The sequence below is a fragment of the Cervus canadensis genome, chromosome 18, assembly GCF_019320065.1.
Source record: "Cervus canadensis isolate Bull #8, Minnesota chromosome 18, ASM1932006v1, whole genome shotgun sequence".
Lineage (NCBI taxonomy): Eukaryota > Metazoa > Chordata > Mammalia > Artiodactyla > Cervidae > Cervus > Cervus canadensis.
Window position 1 is genome coordinate 25,580,709 of NC_057403.1, and position 16,949 is coordinate 25,597,657.

At 43.9% G+C, this 16,949-nt stretch overlaps 1 protein-coding gene across 1 annotated transcript in view; it reads right to left on the reverse strand.

The window, feature by feature from the left end:
• Window positions 1-980: 980 nt before the first annotated feature.
• LOC122421285 (zinc finger protein 629-like) overlaps window positions 981-16,949 on the reverse strand; it is a 43,706-nt gene continuing 27,737 nt past the window's right edge. The window contains exons 7-12 of the mRNA XM_043437151.1: window positions 13,041-13,461; window positions 9,725-9,817; window positions 9,399-9,457; window positions 5,643-5,769; window positions 4,367-4,462; window positions 981-2,712 (exon numbers count right to left, since the gene is read on the reverse strand). Of these exons, the coding sequence (XP_043293086.1) occupies window positions 1,742-2,712; window positions 4,367-4,462; window positions 5,643-5,769; window positions 9,399-9,457; window positions 9,725-9,817; window positions 13,041-13,461 (1,767 nt within the window). The 3' untranslated portion in view covers window positions 981-1,741. The remainder of the gene's footprint in view (window positions 2,713-4,366; window positions 4,463-5,642; window positions 5,770-9,398; window positions 9,458-9,724; window positions 9,818-13,040; window positions 13,462-16,949) is intronic.

Consider the following 16,949-nt stretch of genomic DNA (forward strand, 5'->3'; position numbering starts at 1 on the left):
TTCCCTGGATGTTGCAAAAATAGTACAGAGAGTTTCTGTGTGTTTGCATCTTTCCCTAAATGTTAGCATCAGAAATAACCATAGTATGATTATCAAAAACAAAAACTGAACATTATACAACATGAAGTGGTTTTCTCCTAAAGATATTGCATGCCACAGCTAAAGATCCCACATGCGACAAGGAAGACTGAAGATCCTGAGTGCCACAACTAAGACCCAGTGCAGTCAAGTAAAACAAAAAAAAAGAATAGATCTTAAAATATTGTGTATTCATACAATGAAATATTGTTTTGCCATAAAAAGGAATGAAGTAGTAATATATGTTGCAACATAAATCAACCTTGAAAACATTATTCTAAGTGAAAGAAACCAAGACATAAAAGGGCACATATTGTCCGATTCCTTTTATAGGAAATGTCCAGAAGAGGCAAATCTATAGAAACAGAAAGTAGATTAGTGGTTGCCAGATGCTGGGGGAAGGGATGAATGAAGAATGACTGCTTAATAGTAACCAGGTTTCTTTTTGGCCTGATGAAAATATTTTGGAATCAGATAGTGGTGATGGTTATACAACCCTGTGAATGTATTAAAAATTATTGAATAATATACTTTGAAATGGTTAAAATGGTGAACTTTTTCTTATTTGAATTTTACCTTAATTAAAAAAAAAAGTTTTACATAGAGTGAGTCTTTGGAAAAAAAATTTAAATAAGTCTTTATTTTTTGAAGATATAAAGATGACAAAATATCCTGGTGTAGGGCTTGCTTTTAAACTACTTCAGGATGGAAGAGAGGAAACAAAATTCATCATGACTTGATTACTGAAGCTAGATGATGGGGACATGAGTATTTGTTACTGTTCTATTTCTGTATTTGTTTGAAATTTTCTAAGCCCAGTCTTTTAAAAGTTTTAAAATACCCATCAATTCTATTCCTAAGTATATACCCAGGAGGAATTAAAGTTTATGTCCACACAATGATATGTACCCAAATGCTCACAGCAGCTTTATTCATAACAATCAAAACCTGGAAAACCTAGAAATAGTCCAAATGTAAATGTCCATCAACAGGTGAATAGACAAACTCTGGTTCATTCATATAATGGAATACTACTCAGTAATAATATAAATGAACTTCTAAATACATGCAACAACATGGATGCAAACACTGAGTGAATCAAGTCCTAAATGAAAGGTTACATATTGTGTACTTTCAATTATATGACATTCTAGAACTTGCAAAATCAATCTATAGCTTTAGAAGTCAGGATAGTGATTCCCTTTGTGGGCCAGTGAGTGGAAAGGAGCACAGAGATCTTCTGGGAGGGCTGGAAGTGTTCTTTCAATATTTCTCCGTCTATCTAAGTGCTGCTGATGTGTCCTCTTTTATATATGCTCAGTCACTCAGTCATGTCCGACTCTAGTGAGTCATAGCCCGCCAGGCTCCTCTGTCCATGGGATTGTCCAGGCAAGAATACTGGAGTGGGTTGCCATTGCCTACTCCAGGGGATCTTCCCAACCCAGGGAACGAACCTGAGTCTTCTGTATCTCCTGCACCGGCAAGCAGATTCTTTACCACTGAGCCACCTGGGAAGCCCCTTCTTTCCAGTATAAATACTAAAAAATGCCATACATCATTAAGCCTGATCCATGTTGTGCACCTCGGCACCTATGCCCTGGCTCTGGCCCTGCCCATGGAAGACACCTGCATGTGCAGAGCTCAATCCTGGAAGCCTCTCCCGTCAGTGCACCTTCTGGTGCATCTGCAGGTGGACTCTCTGACTGAAGCCCTTCCCACATATGGCACAGGGGTAGGGCTTCTCCCCTGTGTGCACCCTCTGGTGCCTCTTGAGGGCTGAGTGATGCCTGAAGTCCCTGCCACAAGCCGCACATCTGTAGGGCCGCTCACCCGTGTGGACCCTCCGGTGGATACCCAGGTCCTTGCTCCAGCTGAAGCACTTCCCACAGGCCTCGCACCGGAACGGCCTCTCTCCCGTGTGAACACGCTGGTGCAGGTAGAGGTTGGCTCTCTGGCTGAAGCCCCGGCCGCATGTGTCGCACAGATAGGCCTTGTCTCCTGCATGGCCCTGCTGGTGTCGAGCCAGCGCAGAGCGCGAGGTGAAGCGCCTGTCACATACCTCACAGGCATGGGGCTTCCTTCCTGTGTGGACACTCTGGTGGATCTGCAGGGCTGCCCTGCGGCTGAAGTCCTTGCCACACTGATGGCAGCTGAAGGGCTTCTCACCTGTGTGGATGCGCTGGTGGATGGAGAGGTTGGAGCTGCGGCTGAAGTCCTTCCCGCACACACTGCATCTATAGGGCTTCTCGCCTGTGTGCACTCGCCGATGGATGGACAAGTTGGAGCTCCGGCTGAAGTCCTTCCCACATTCCTCACATGTGTGAGGTTTCTTTCCCATGTGCTCCTTCTTGTGCCTTCTCAGAGCAGATCCTGAGTGGAAAACTCCGGAATACTCCATGCATCGGTATGGCTCGTCTTCTGGGAGCAGCACAGGAAGGTTAAGGTGTGCTGTCCTTTCACTGAAGGCTTTTCCACACTTGGCATATGGAGAAGGCTTCTCTCCAACATGGGTTCGCTGGTGAATTAGAAGGTTTCTGAGCTGGCTGAAGTCTTGGCCATGCTGGGGACAGTTATAGAGTTTTTCTCCTGGAGATACTGGCCAAGACAGGATCCCATCATTCTCATCCCTGACTCCTGGGACAAAGGAAATTAGATGATGAAAGTGAGCGGGGGGTGCTTCCCTGGTGGTTAAGAATTCACCCTGCAGTGTAGGGAACATGGGTTTGATTCCTGGTCTGGGAAGATCCCACATGCCACAGAGCAACTAAGCCCTTGCACCACAACTACTGAGCTCATACTCTAGAGCTGGCAAGCTGCAACTACTGGCCGGCATGGCTAGAGCCTGGGCTCTGCAACAAGAGAAGCAATTGCAGTGAGAAGCTTGTACACCACAACTAGAGAGTAGCCCTCACCTGCCACAACTAGAGAAAGCCCGTGTATAGCAACAAAGATCCCACACAGCCAATAAATAGGTAACAAATAAAATACATATATATTAAGAAAAAAAAAAGAAAGTGAGCAGTGGTTTTGTCTAAGGCTGCACGGTGCTCCTGAACACTCTCAGGCAGTAGTGGTCAGGCAAAGAAACTTCACTGAATAAATAAGTGCTGCTGCTGGTCTCTGTCTTTCTTACTTTACATCTTCCATTTCTGCTTCAAGGGTAAGGGGAAGATCATTGGGAACCTTTTCCTTAGGAGTTGCTGTTCAGTCACTAAGTTGGGTCCAGCTCTTTGTGACTCCATGACTGGCAGTATGCCAGGCTTCCCTGTCCTTCACCATCTCCCACAGTTTGCTCAAACTCTTGTACACTGAGCTATCCAACCATTTCATCCTCTATCACCCCCTTCTCCTCTTGCCCTCAATCTTTCCCAGCCTCAGGGTCTTTTCTAATGAGTCAGCTCTTCGCATCAGGTGGCCAAAGTATTGGAGCTTCAGCTTCACCGACATCCTTCCCATGAATATTCAGGGTTGATTTCTTTTAGAACTGATTGATCTCCTTGCTGTCCAAGGGACTTTCAAGAGTCTTCTCCAGCACAATTAGAAAGCATCAATTCTTCAGCACTCAGCCTTCTTAATGGTCCAACTCTCACATCCATACCTGACTACAGGAAAAACCATAGCTTTGACTATAGGGACCTTTGTCAGCAAAGTGATATCTTTGCTTTTTAATACACTGTCTAGGTTTGTCAGAGTTTTTCCTTGGTTAAGGAAACTAAATGTTACTAGAAACACCAAGTCAAATTCCATGAGCTACAAAGGGGTTAATGCTGTCAAAGCATAGTTATCAAAAAGTTAAAAATAGAACTTTCATACAAATATGGAGTGAACATCTGTCAAAAGTATTTTGTTAATATATTTATTTATTTGCATCAGGTCTTAGTTATGGCATGTGAACTCATAGTTGTGGCATGTGGGATCTAATTCCCCAACCAGGGACTAAACCGGGGCCCCCCTGCATTGACAGCACAAAGTCTTAGCCACTGGACCACCAGGGAAGTCTCTGTCAAAAGTTATAATGAGGAACCAGTAAGATGGTAAGGTTGGTTCCAAAGGCATTTCAGGAGTTTAGGCATTTAATGCTTAAAAAATATATATATATATACATATATATGTATATATGTATACACATATATATTTGTTTTACCTCCAATCAAGTAAATATTTAATATTTTCAATTAAATTATTGGCATAAAAAGTCAAATAATACATATTTTTAAAATTGCTACTCACCCCTTCATGGATTCATAGAATTATTAAAGGCATTTTCTCCTGGCTGACTGGTACTCACCTGAATAGGAGCTTCTTGATATTGTTTCTTCCATCCACACATCATCTTCTTGTTCAAAATGGAAAATCATTTCTGGTTCAGACAGCAGATGCCCTGCTTGAGGGGAAAGACACGTTGATTAGGGCAATGTGGTATGGACAAGGACCCTCCCACAAGTCAAATCTTATCTTCTGGTATTCATAAAAGGTGAATAAAACATTGGGAAAGGTGAATAAAACTGTTAGGCATCAAAACCACATTTTATATTTATGTATATTTTATATATATATATATACACACACACACATATACACATATACATACACATACACACACACACACACACACACACACACAGAGGCATGCAAACTCAGTGGCTCAGTCATGGCCAACTCTTTGTGACCTCATGGACTGTAGCCCACCAGGCTCCTCTTTCCATGGGATTTTCCCAGGGAGAATACTGGAGCGGGTGTCATGCCCTTCTCCGAGGATCTTCCTGACCCAGGGATCGAACCTGAATCTCTTGTGGCTCCTGCACTGGCTGGTGGATTCTTTACCACTGAGCCACCTGGAAATCCCATATATATATACACACACACACACACACACACAAACACACATACATATATAAATATATATACACAAAAACACACAAATAAACAGATAAATATATATTCTGCTTCTCAAAACAAAAAAAAAATTGTTCTAGGAGTTCCAGGGAACTTCAATGAAGAGATCTATTTGCAATTTGTGTGTGTGCTAAGTTGCTTTAGTTGTGTCCAACTCTTTGTGATCCTATGGAACCATAGCCCGTCAAGCTCCTCTGTCCATGGGATTATGCCCTCCTCCAGGAGATCTTCTCAACCCAGCGATCGAACCTGCATCTCTTACATCTCCTGCATTGGCAGGTGGGTTCTTTACCACTAGTGCCACGTGGGAAGCCCTATTTGCAATATACAACAGTAATAATTCTCAGTGGGTTGAACAGGCAGTAATGATTCTGTGCCCAAATTCGATACCCAGGTATCGAACCCAGATCTCCTGCACTGCAGGCAGATTCTTTACCATCTGAGTCACCAGGGAAGCCCTGTCTTATCTCTTTAGTCTCCTTTAATTTGGATAGGAACTGGCATCTCTTGCCTTCATCTCAGGTATCTTTATGCTTTCTCAAATCTGATACCCACTACAATAAGGGATCAGGAATATGTGGACCGCTAAATGCAAACCCCCTCAGGATTTACTCCATACAACTGAACCAGCAGGAGATCAGGTGGGTTCTGGAAGATGTGATTCTCACCCAAGGAGATGAGATTCCCAAAGTTCTCCAACATCACTTCTCGGTACAGGTGCCTCTGAGAAGGGTCCAGATGCTCCCACTCCTCCTCGGTAAAGTCGACAGCCACATCCTTGAATGTCACTAGCTCCTAAAAGAACAAACGTGGTTATCCTCAGGTATACCCATTCCCACAGAGGAATGCAGCTGACGAGCACCTATGAATTCTGACATCTATATGTGGTCCTGGCAGTCTCCAGGGTCCTGAGTCAGACTCACTTAGGCGCACAACCATGCATCTGTTTGTATTATGTAGAATAGGGGTCCCCAACCTCTGGGATCTAATGCCTGATTATCTGAGGTGCAGCTGATGTAATAAAAACAGAAATAAAGTACAATAAATGTAACGTTGCTCGAACCATCTTAAAGTCATCCCCCACCCCCACCCCACACCGGTCCATGGAAAAACTGTCTTCCATGAAACAGGTCTCTGGTGCCAAAAAGATTGGGGACTGCTAATATAGAACATGGAAAAGATAAAAGAGGCAGATTTAACAAAAAGAAAAAACAAAACTCTTCAGCCCTTAAAGCTTCTCTGGTAAGAAGAGTCAACTTCAACCAGAGTACATGAAAGACTATATAATTCCAGAGGTGCTATCCACACAACAAATCTCAATTTTGAGATTTAGTCAGGGAAGGGTCTGGAGAAAGAATCTAGGGTAGACTGGGGCCATGAGGGCAGGTACCCTGGAGAAAGCCAGGTACTAGCCTTGTGGGATGGTAAAAATGTGAATAGAGGAAAGTGGGGAGTTCCAGCTGGCAAGAAAAGGGAGTGGACAGTCGTGTGGGAAGGAGCAAGTCAAAGATCTAAAATAAGGACTCTGGTTAATGAGACATGTTATCTAGGAAACCTCCCTCTGATGATTATATACTAACAACATTTATTTTGGACTCCGAATTCCCATTCACACATCGACAGTAGAAAGATATACAAACACTTAGTACAGTCGCATGAAGGATTAATATTCAGTAGCAGTTCCCAAAGTGTGGTTCAGGGACCCATGAAGGTTGCCAAGCTCCTGTCAAGGGTGTCTGTACAGTTAATATTATTTTCAGTAATAATTCTAAGACATTATTGGGCTTATCCACTATCATTCTATTACAGTTAAAGAGAAGAATTTTTCAGAGGCTACATGATGTGCAATCTTGCAACAAAGAAACTGAGGAAGCAGATATAAGATTACAGCTGTTTTCTATTAAGGCAGACATTAAAGATGTTAGCAAAAATATAAAACATTTCCATTTAAAAAATTTTTTTTTTGTTTGGAAGATAAGGGTTTTTTTTTAAAATGTGATATTAACTATAATGGATTAATTTTTTAATGGATTAACAAATACTTTCAAGTTTTGTTAGTTTGAACTTCTGATCTGGTAATATTGATAACCCACATAACAAAAGCCACTTTCAAAAGTGTAAAGGGGTCCTGATACCAAAAAGCTTTGGAAATTACTGCTCTACAAGAAACGAAAATAAACTATATATACATGAAATGACACAGATCAATCTCACAACAAATACTGAGAAAAGACAGGCAGAGAAGAGTACTGTATGTATCCAGCTTCTATTTAAAAAGTTCAAAATTATACTAAACTAATCTACAGTATGAAAAGTCAGAATAGTGGCTATCATTATGGGGAAGCAGGGGTTCTTTCCTAGGGAGGGGTTTGTTCAGAGCATAAAGAGAAGACACAGAACGGCTATGAGGGGAAATCAAGGATGGTGCAAGGATCAGACAACAGAAGGGTGTCACACCGCAGCAGTCTGGTCTCTGGTCCATTTTTGGCCTAAATGTTAAGCCTGCCAAATAAAGAATAAGGAAAAGAGGATTTGCAAAGGGCTATTAACTCACAAAGTGGGGATGATGGGAGCACATGGGGGCAAGCAGAGTATCAAGCCAGACTACATGTTCCTTTGCGCAAAGCTGAAGCACAAAAAAACAGGTGATTCTGGGTAGAAAACCCAGAAATCCTTCTTTGAACTGCCTTCTTCTCTGAAATAGTTATCTCCTGTATACCATACAGATTTTTTTTTTTTTTGAGAGGTGAGCTGTTTTTTATGTTGTTTCTGTTCACAAATTGTTTCTCATTTAGGTTAATATCCAGTGAACCAACATGAACCCTAAGTATACCGGTTGATGAGTTTTGACAAAAGAATACCCCTGTGTAACTCACATACCAATCATGACATAGACCATTTCCATCACTCCAGAAAGTTCCCTTGTGTCGTTTGCTCCTAGTTGATTCCCTGCCCTGACTCCCTGCTCTCAACAACCAATGATCTGCTGTCACTGTAGATTAACCTAGCCTGTTCTAGAATTTCATATAAATGGAATTGATACTGACCAGAATTCTTGGCCTTTCCCAATCAACAGAAAATGACAAGAGGTTAGATAAGAAGCTCAAGCAAGGCCTTATTGGGTTCCCTGCAGCAGCAGAGAATAAAAGCAAGTAAAGGCTTCCCTTGCTCGCTCACTGGCTCCCCCGAGCTGGTTCCTTATACAGGATGAGAGTAGGGGTGTGTCCAATGGTTGGGCAGGAGAAATGGCTTAGGTGTTCTGTCTAGCCCTTTGTTGGTGCTGTGTGCAAGGGGCGTGTGTAAGACCTGCTTTCACTCCCAACACCCTGGTTTTGCTCCGAGCTCTTCAGAGCTGGCAGTTGGGGTTTTTTGCCCTTTTTGTATCTTTTGTCCAGAATTTGCCCCAACTGTGTATGCACAGTTATTGCAGTTATTTTTAGTCTCTTATATTTTCTTAGCATTTTGTTGCTCAAGGAGACATCTGTCCAGGTGTAAGCCTTGCAGCACTGGAGCAAAGGGCCCCAGGTCCCACCTACCCTGTCTTAGAAGCACACAGCACATATCTGGCTTATCTTTTACCTTATGTTTTATCTGGCATATCTTTCATATCTGGCTTCTCTTTCTCAGCCTAATGCTTTTGATATTTATTCAAGTTGTTACATGTATCAGCAGTTTGTTCTTTTTTTTTTTCAATGGAATAGTTATTAATTATATGGATTAAGACATTTTGTTTATCTGCTTATCAGTTGACGGTCATTTCTGGTTTGGGGCTATTATAAACAAAGTTGCTAATAGTCACCTACAGTTTTTTAAAAATATAATTTTATTTATTTTTGGTTGTGCTGGGTCTTCGTTGCTGCACGTAGGCTCTTGTCTAGTTGCAGTGCGCAGACCTCTCATTGTGGAGGCTTTTCTTGTTGCAGAGCACAGGCTCTAGGGCTCATGGGCTTTAGCAGGCTCAATAGTTGCAGTTCCCAAGCTCTAGAGCACAGGCTCAAAAGTTGTGGCGCAAAGCCTTGGCTGCTCCGCAGCACATAGGATCTTCCCAGACAAAGGATCGAAGCTGTGTCTCCTGCATTGGCAGGCAGATTCTTTACCACTGAGCCACCAGGGAAGCCCCTAGTCACATACAGATTTTTGAGTGGACATATATTTTCATTTCCTCTGGGTAAATACCATGGGATTTCTGGGTCAATGGTAAGTGTGTGCTTAATTATATAAGAAACTCTAAAACTGTTTTCCAAAGTATATTATACTATTTTACACTCCTACCAGCAATGCTCAGACATTTTGAGAAACTGCAGTAACATATGTCTAGCCCACAGCCAGCACAATATATGTGTTGTATTGCTCTCCTTCCCCAACAGCCCAAAATGAGGTGTGTGGGTGATATTTTCAGGGAGAGAAGGCAGACTCTAATTTACCTGTAATCTGGGCATTTCCTCCTCTTCCTGAAGAAGGACAGAGTCTTCAGAAGACAGTGCTGGGTAAAAAGAAAGAAGCAGTGAAAAATGAACTTGGCTCACTGAAACAGACCAGTATCTTAGTTACCAAGAAGGGAGAAGGGGGTATGTTATATTCAGTTGGTGACACTGGTTCTCGTTTACCATTACCTGACACATCCTTGCTTAGAAAGATTTTTCCTTTTTGCACTTTCACAGACAGCCTTTCAACACTGATACTTTCTCCCCAGCCCCCCAATCACTCACTGAATACCTACTATGTGCTTCAGCAGTGATTTAACTCTCACCTTTCTCCTTAGCCTCTGAGGTCACTCCAGCTTCAACGGGGTCCCACATCCTGCCCGCCCTGTTAGGAAGGGAATCCCCGCAGCCCAGTGGCTCTGCTGGGGTAATCTCTCTTCAGCCTCTCCAAGCTCCACCTGGAACATCCAGAGGGAGTTTCAGGAGGTGTTTTCTCCACGAAAGACGGAACTCCTGCATGTGGGGGGCCTCCTGCGGCCTTCATGCTCAGGTAGCTGTTTTGTTCCTGTAGGCAGGAGAGGAAATGTCCCAGCAGCCCAGACTTCAGGCTAGGGCCTGGACTTCTCTATTTAAGTGAGGGCGCTGTTAATGAACTAAAGCATAGTTAAGGTGATAAACATTTACTAAGCACCCACTGTGTACAAGGCATGCCCCTACTTCCCAGGGGTACACAGCTCTGACTTTCTCAGGACTGTAGCTTCACAGGTTGATCCAGTCACAGGGCAGCAAATGCCGCCACCTCTGTGAAGTTTCCTGAAAACTTCCCACTGTGGGATGCATGCGTGCATGCTGTCACTCAGTCATGTCCGACTCTTTGTGACACTATGAACTGTAGCCCACCAGACTCTTCTGGCCATGGAATTCTCCAGGCAATAATACTGGAGTGGGTTGCCATTTTCTCCCTCAGGGGATCTTTCTGACCCAAGGATCAAACCAGTGTCTCCTGCATCTTCTGCATTGGCAGGTGGATTCTTTACCGCTGCACCACCTGGGAAGCCCCACTTTGGGATGTTAGTTGCTCAGTTGTGTCTGACTTGTCAAAATCCCATGGACTGCAGTCCGCCAGGCTCCTTTGTCTATGGGAATTCCCAGATAAAAATACTGGAGTGGGTTGCCCTCTCCTTCTCAGAGAATCTTCCCAGCCAGAGAAGCCCTTTGGGATACAGATCTATAATTCTCAAAAGGTGAACTTGTGAAATTCTCGAATTTCTCTTTTTTTTTTTGCTACCAGATCAGTAAATGTTTAAAAATCTGAAAACCTTATCATTAGAGAGGCTGTGGGAAAATGATCAGTCTTTTATGCTGTTAGAATGTAAGTAGGTACAGTCTTCTGGAGGAGAGCAATTTGATTGTGTCCATCAAATGGAGGGGGCAGGTAGGGTCAGGAAGCAGGGTTATGAAAGTGAACAAGGAAACTTTAGGAGGTGATAAGATATATTGGTCATCTTGACTGAGATGATGGTTTCACGAGTGTATTAAAATGTCAAAATATATAAAATTGAACACTTTAAATATATGTAGTTTATCATGTGTCTGTACTCAGAAGGGCTTTGCAGAGATACAGCCAGGCCTGTGACTCACATGTCATGTGTGATACCAAACTCACAACTGGGATACCTCCACCTTTTACACCTGGAACTGTAACTTCTACTGAGACAAGAAAGGATATACAAGTCCCCTTTGGCCCTCACTGGTCAAGAGTGTGGAGAATTCTCTTTTGCAGAAAACTGGGAGGTGATTGAGGGCTTCCCCAGTGACTCAGAGGGTAAAGAATCTGCCTGCAATGCAGGAGACACAGGAGACGTGGGTTTGATCCTTGGGTTGAGACAATCTCCTGGAGGAGAGCATGACCAGAGCATTTCCAGTATTCTTGCCTGAAGAATCCCATGGACTGAGGAGCCTGGTGGGCTACAGTCCATAGGGTCGCAAAGAGTCAGAAAGGACTGATCGACTAAGCATGCATACACATGGAAGTGACCATAGGTGTGACCTTCCTGGCTTCGCTACCCCAGAGGCAAGTACCCAGGGGAAGGTCATTTAAGTCCAAAGCATCTGGGAGCTTAGAGAAGCTGCTAACCACTTTGAGCTCAGGAGTTTCTCAGATGCAAAGTGGCAACAAGCCTTTGGCAATCCATAGAGGGCCTGGCTGGAGAAGAGCCCATCCTGGTGTCCAAGACAATCTGCCCATCCCTCTGATCCCTAGACTCACTTCTAGAAAAGGCTCACTGAGGGACTTCCCTGGTTGTCCAGTGGCTAAGATTCTGTGCTCTCAATGCAGGGGGCTCAGGTTTGATCCCTAGTCAGGGAACTAGATCCCATATGCCACAACTAAGAGCTCTGATGATGCAACTAAAGATCTCGCATGACACAAGGAAGATCTAAGATCATGTGTGTAGCAACTAAGACCTAGCACAGCCAAATTAAAATAAATTTTTTTAAAAAGAAGTGTTAAAAAAATAAAAGCCTAGTAAGAAATGAAGGTGGTTTCACAGGAGCACCTACAACAAAAGTGGGAATACAAGATTTTGGCTCCCCCTCCTCAAAGTCCAAGTTATCTCCAAAATAAGAGACACCAGAACATATTGTCACCATAAACATCAAACCTCACGACTTCCCTGTTGGCTTAGACAGTACAAAATCTACCAGGAATGCAGGAGACCCAGGTTCAATCCCTGGGTCGGAAAGATCCTCTGGAAAAGGGAATGGCTACCCACTCCAGTATTCTTGCCTGGAGAATTCCATGGACAGAGGAACCTAGTGGACTACAGTCCACGGGGTGGCACAAGTAGAACACGGCAAGCGACTAACACTTTATTGACCCCTACCACATCTCAAACCAAGGGGCACTTCCTAACTCCTCTCCAGGGCTCCAAACATCTAGCTGCCCTCATAAACATCTAAGAACTTACAGCCCCATAAGCGGCCTCTCTGCACTAAGAATGCCGCCTGCCTTATCAGTAAACAAAGGATGTTGTGGCCAGCTAGTCAGCAGCCACTGCAGCCAGCCCCAACTGTGCACCCTGACTGGAATCAAGCCGGAGACAGGCACATTTATCCTAGATAGTTAAGGTGCATATCAAAGGAATGACTTCAGGGATCCCAGACTCCTGCACTTCGTCATACAAAGAAAATCGCTTAGTTCATTAACTTTAGCTGTCCGTTTTTTTTCTAATTAACAGTAATCGTTTCTTGTTCTAACTACTGGGTTTTCTCGCAAAACCCCTGTAATCCTGGCTCCTCCTTACCTCTTCAGAGCAGTCCCTCACAGCCATCTGAGAAAGGCCACCAGATAAAACATAAACTTTTAGGTTGTCCGTTTTTTTTCCAGTCAACACTCCCAAAGCCCTGGACCCTGCCTCACTGTCCCTTCCCCACCAACCTGGGGTTGCAAAGCCCCAGCTGCCTCTCCAACCAAAATGCCCGGCATAGGCTGTCCCCCAAATGCGAGGAACCCTGCCCTCCAGCCCGTCAACCCATGGATGCCTGCAGGCCACCAACCTCGGGACCATCGTCGCAGCCATTCACCCCTATTTCAACAAAACCAAGATGCTCCCTGCGTCGCCCCTCCGACCCCGCGACTACCGGACCTTCGGTTTTCGCCTTCCCCTTTCGCACGATCCGGGGACCTTCGGCTATTCTCGCTGCCTTCAGCCAGTAAAACTGGGGGACTCACCTCTCTACGCCTGGAGGTCTTGGGCATGGAGGCCGCCACGGGGCCTTCACCAGCCTTCGTTCCACGCAATGAGCCCGATACACCCGCACCGCCGACCCAGAAGGCCCAGCCGATGGGGTCTGGGCGCAAGCGGGCGCGGAGGCCTGGCGGCTGGACCACATCTCCCAGAAGCCCCTGCGCAGGCCGGGAAGCTCTCCAAGCCCCGCCCCAAGGCGCGATCGGGGCGTGGCGAGGCCGGCGCAGGTGAGCTCCGGGTCTCACGTGGAAACAGCTAGCTTGCGAGGGCTGGGCGTACAAACACAAAACCAGACAAGCGCCTCGTCCTACTGTCTACAATCGGAAATAACAAAACACCTGTAATTTCTCGATTCAGGCATAGCTATGTTTAAGCTTATATGCGTGCAGTGCGGGACTCTTTGCGACGCTATGAACTGTAGCTTGCCAGGCTCCTCTGTCCACGGAATTCTCCAGGCAAGAATACTGGAGTGGGTTGCCATGCCCTCCTCCAGGGGATCTTGCCGATCCAGAAATCGAACCCACCTCTCTTGCCTCTCCTGCGTTGGCAGGCGGGTTCTTTACCACGAGGACCACCTGGGAGGCTCCTAACCTTATATCCTTTCATATAAATATTTGTCCTCTTTGTTGTTCAGTCGCTAAGTCCCGGCTGACTCTCTGAGATCGCATGAACTGCAGCATGCCAGGCTTCCCTGTCCTTCACTACTTGTCTTCTTAACCTGCTTTTAAAATCATATATACTGAACATTGTGTTCTTCCACATATTTTGTAAATTCTACATGCCATCTATGTAATTAATGTATTATCTCATTTTTGTTAGGTTGCTTCAAATTATTAGTATTGCAGCCACCACTGCTTATGGTTGTCATTGACTCAAAAGCAGGGAACCGGCAAAGCTTTATACTGAAAAAAAAGGGAAGGCTTCAGGTGTATTTTGATCGGAGGTCACTGTCCAAGAGAAGCTAGAGGTGAACCAACTACAAAAAGTGCAACATTTGTGGTTGGTTTGGAGGTGGTGATTTGGTTTTCTCTGGTTGGTTCTGAGTTGGAAGCAGAGGCGAAAGATAGGGAAGCTAGCAGTTATTGACCAAGTCCTGAGAGTTCTGCACTGATTGCTACCAAGTTTGTAGTTTGGTTTTCTGGTTTCTGCAGAGTTTGTGGGTCAGGGTTCTATCATCATATACAATCTGGCATTGTCTGTTTGTATATCTGTTCTTTCAACTTTAGTGGTTTCAAACAACAGCAATCATTTATTATCTTTCATGGTTTTTCTGGGTCAGGAATTCAGAAACAGCCTAGCTGGACAGTTCTGGCTCAGACTTTTCTTGATAGCTAAACCTGGAACAGTGTGTGAAGTTCCAGGAACAACTGGAAGCTAGCTGGACATCTCTTATTTCGTGTAATCTCAAAGATTTGTCCATGTGATTTTTCTGTGTGGGCTAGTTTGAGCTTGTTAACAGCATGGTAGACTCAGACATCTTACACTGCAGCTCAAGGTCCTGAGAAAGATCCAGATAGAAGATGATTCATCTCTTATGGCTAGTCTCAGAATCACAGAGCATCATTTCCCCTGTACTTAAACAGTTTTAAAAGTCCATCCAGATTCAAGGGGAAAGAACATGCACTCCACTTCCTGATGGGAAAATGATAAGGTTCTGGAAGACCATGTGGAAACAAAAATATAGTTATGGCAATTTTTGGAAAATACAATTTGCCATGAACTGCAAACAGATCAAAGCAGAGAAAGCAGTTTTAATTTCACTCTGCTATGAAGACTGGAGTAACAGGCAAATTTGGCCTTGGAGTACGGAATGAAGCAGGGCAAAGGCTAATAGAGTTTTGCCAAGAGAACGCACTGGTCATAGCAAACACCCTCTTCCAACAACACAAGAGAAGACTCTACACGTGGACATCACCAGATGGTAAACACCGAAATCAGATTGACTATATTCTTTGCAGCCAAAGATGGAGAAGCTCTATACAGTTAGCAAAAACAAGACCAGGAGCTGACTGTGGCTCAGATCATGAACTCCTTACTGCCAAATTCAGACTTAAACTGAAGAAAGTAGGGAAAACCACTAGACCATTCAGGTATAACCAAAATCAAATCCCTTATGACTATGCAGTGGAAGTGAGAAATAGATTTAAGGGACTAGATCTGATAGACAGAGAGCCTGATGAACTATGGACGGAGGTTCGTGACATTGTACAGGAGACAGGGATTAAGACTATCCCCATGGAAAAGAAATGCAAAAAGGCAAAATAGTCGTCTGAGGAGGCCTAACAAATAGCTGTGAAAAGAAGAGAAGCGAAAAGCAAAGGAGAAAAGGAAAGATATTCCCATTTGAATGCAGAGTTCCAAAGAATAGCCAGGAGAGATAAGAAAGCCTTCCTCAGAGATCAGTGCAAAGAAATGGAGGAAAACAACAGAATGGGAAAGACTAGAGATCTCTTCAAGAAAATTAGAGATATCAAGGGAAAATTTCAGGCAAAGATGGGTTCAATAAAGGACAGAAATTGTATTGACCTAACAGAAGCAGAAGATATTAAGAAGAGGTGGCAAGAATACACAGAAGAACTATACAAAAAAGATCTTCACGACCCAGATAATCACAATGGTGTGATCACTCACTTAGAGCCAGACATCCTGGAATGTGAAGTCAAGTGGGCCTTAGAAAGCATCACTACGAACAAAGCTAGTGGAGGTGATGGAATTCCAGTTGAGCAATTTAAAATCCTGAAAGATGATGCTGTGAAAGCGCTGCACTCAATATGCCAGCAAATTTGGAAAACTCAGCAGTGGCCACAGGACTGGAAAAGGTCAGTTTTCATTCCAATCCCAAAGAAAGGCAATGCCAAAGAATGCTCAAACTACCGCACAGTTGCACTCATTTCTCACGCTAGTAAAGTAATGCTCAAAATTCTCCAAGTAATACATGAACCGTGAACTTCCAGATGTTGAAGCTGGTTTTAGAAAAGGCAGAGGAACCAGAGATCAAATTGCCAATATCCTCTGGATCATCAAAAAGGCAAGAGAGTTCCAGAAAAACATCTATTTTTGCTTTATCTACTACGCCAAAGCCTTCGACTGTGTGGATCACAATAAACTGGAAAATTCTGAAAGAGATGGGAATCCCAGACCACCTGACCTGCCTCTTGAGAAACCTGTATGCAGGTCAGGAAGCAACAGTTAGAACTGGACATGGAACAACAGACTGGTTCCAAATAGGAAAAGGAGTACGTCAAGACTGTATATTGTCACCCTGCTTATTTAACTTATATGCAGAGTATATCATGAGACACGCTGGGCTGGAAGAAGCAGAAGCTGGAATCAAGATTGCCGGGAGAAATATCAATAACCTCAGATATGCAGATGACACCACCCTTATGGCAGAGAGTGAAGAGGAACTAAAAAGCCTGTTGATGAAAGTGAAAGAGGAGAGTGAAAAAGTTGGCTTAAAGCTTAACATTCAGAAAACTAAGATCATGGCATCTGGTCCCATCACCTCATGGGAAATAGATGGGGAGACAATGGAAACAGTGTCAGACTTTATTTTTCTGGGCTCCAAAATCACTGCAGATGGTGACTGCAGTCATGAAATTAAAAGATGCTACTTCTTGGAAGGAAAGTTATGACCAACCTAGATAGCATATTAAAAAGCAGAGACATTACTTTGCCAACAAAGGTCCGTCTGGTCAAGGCTATGGTTTTTCCAGTGGTCATGTATGGATATTAGAGTTGTACTGTGAAGAAAGCTGAGCACTGAAAAATTGATGCTTTTGAACTGTGGTGCTGGAGAAGA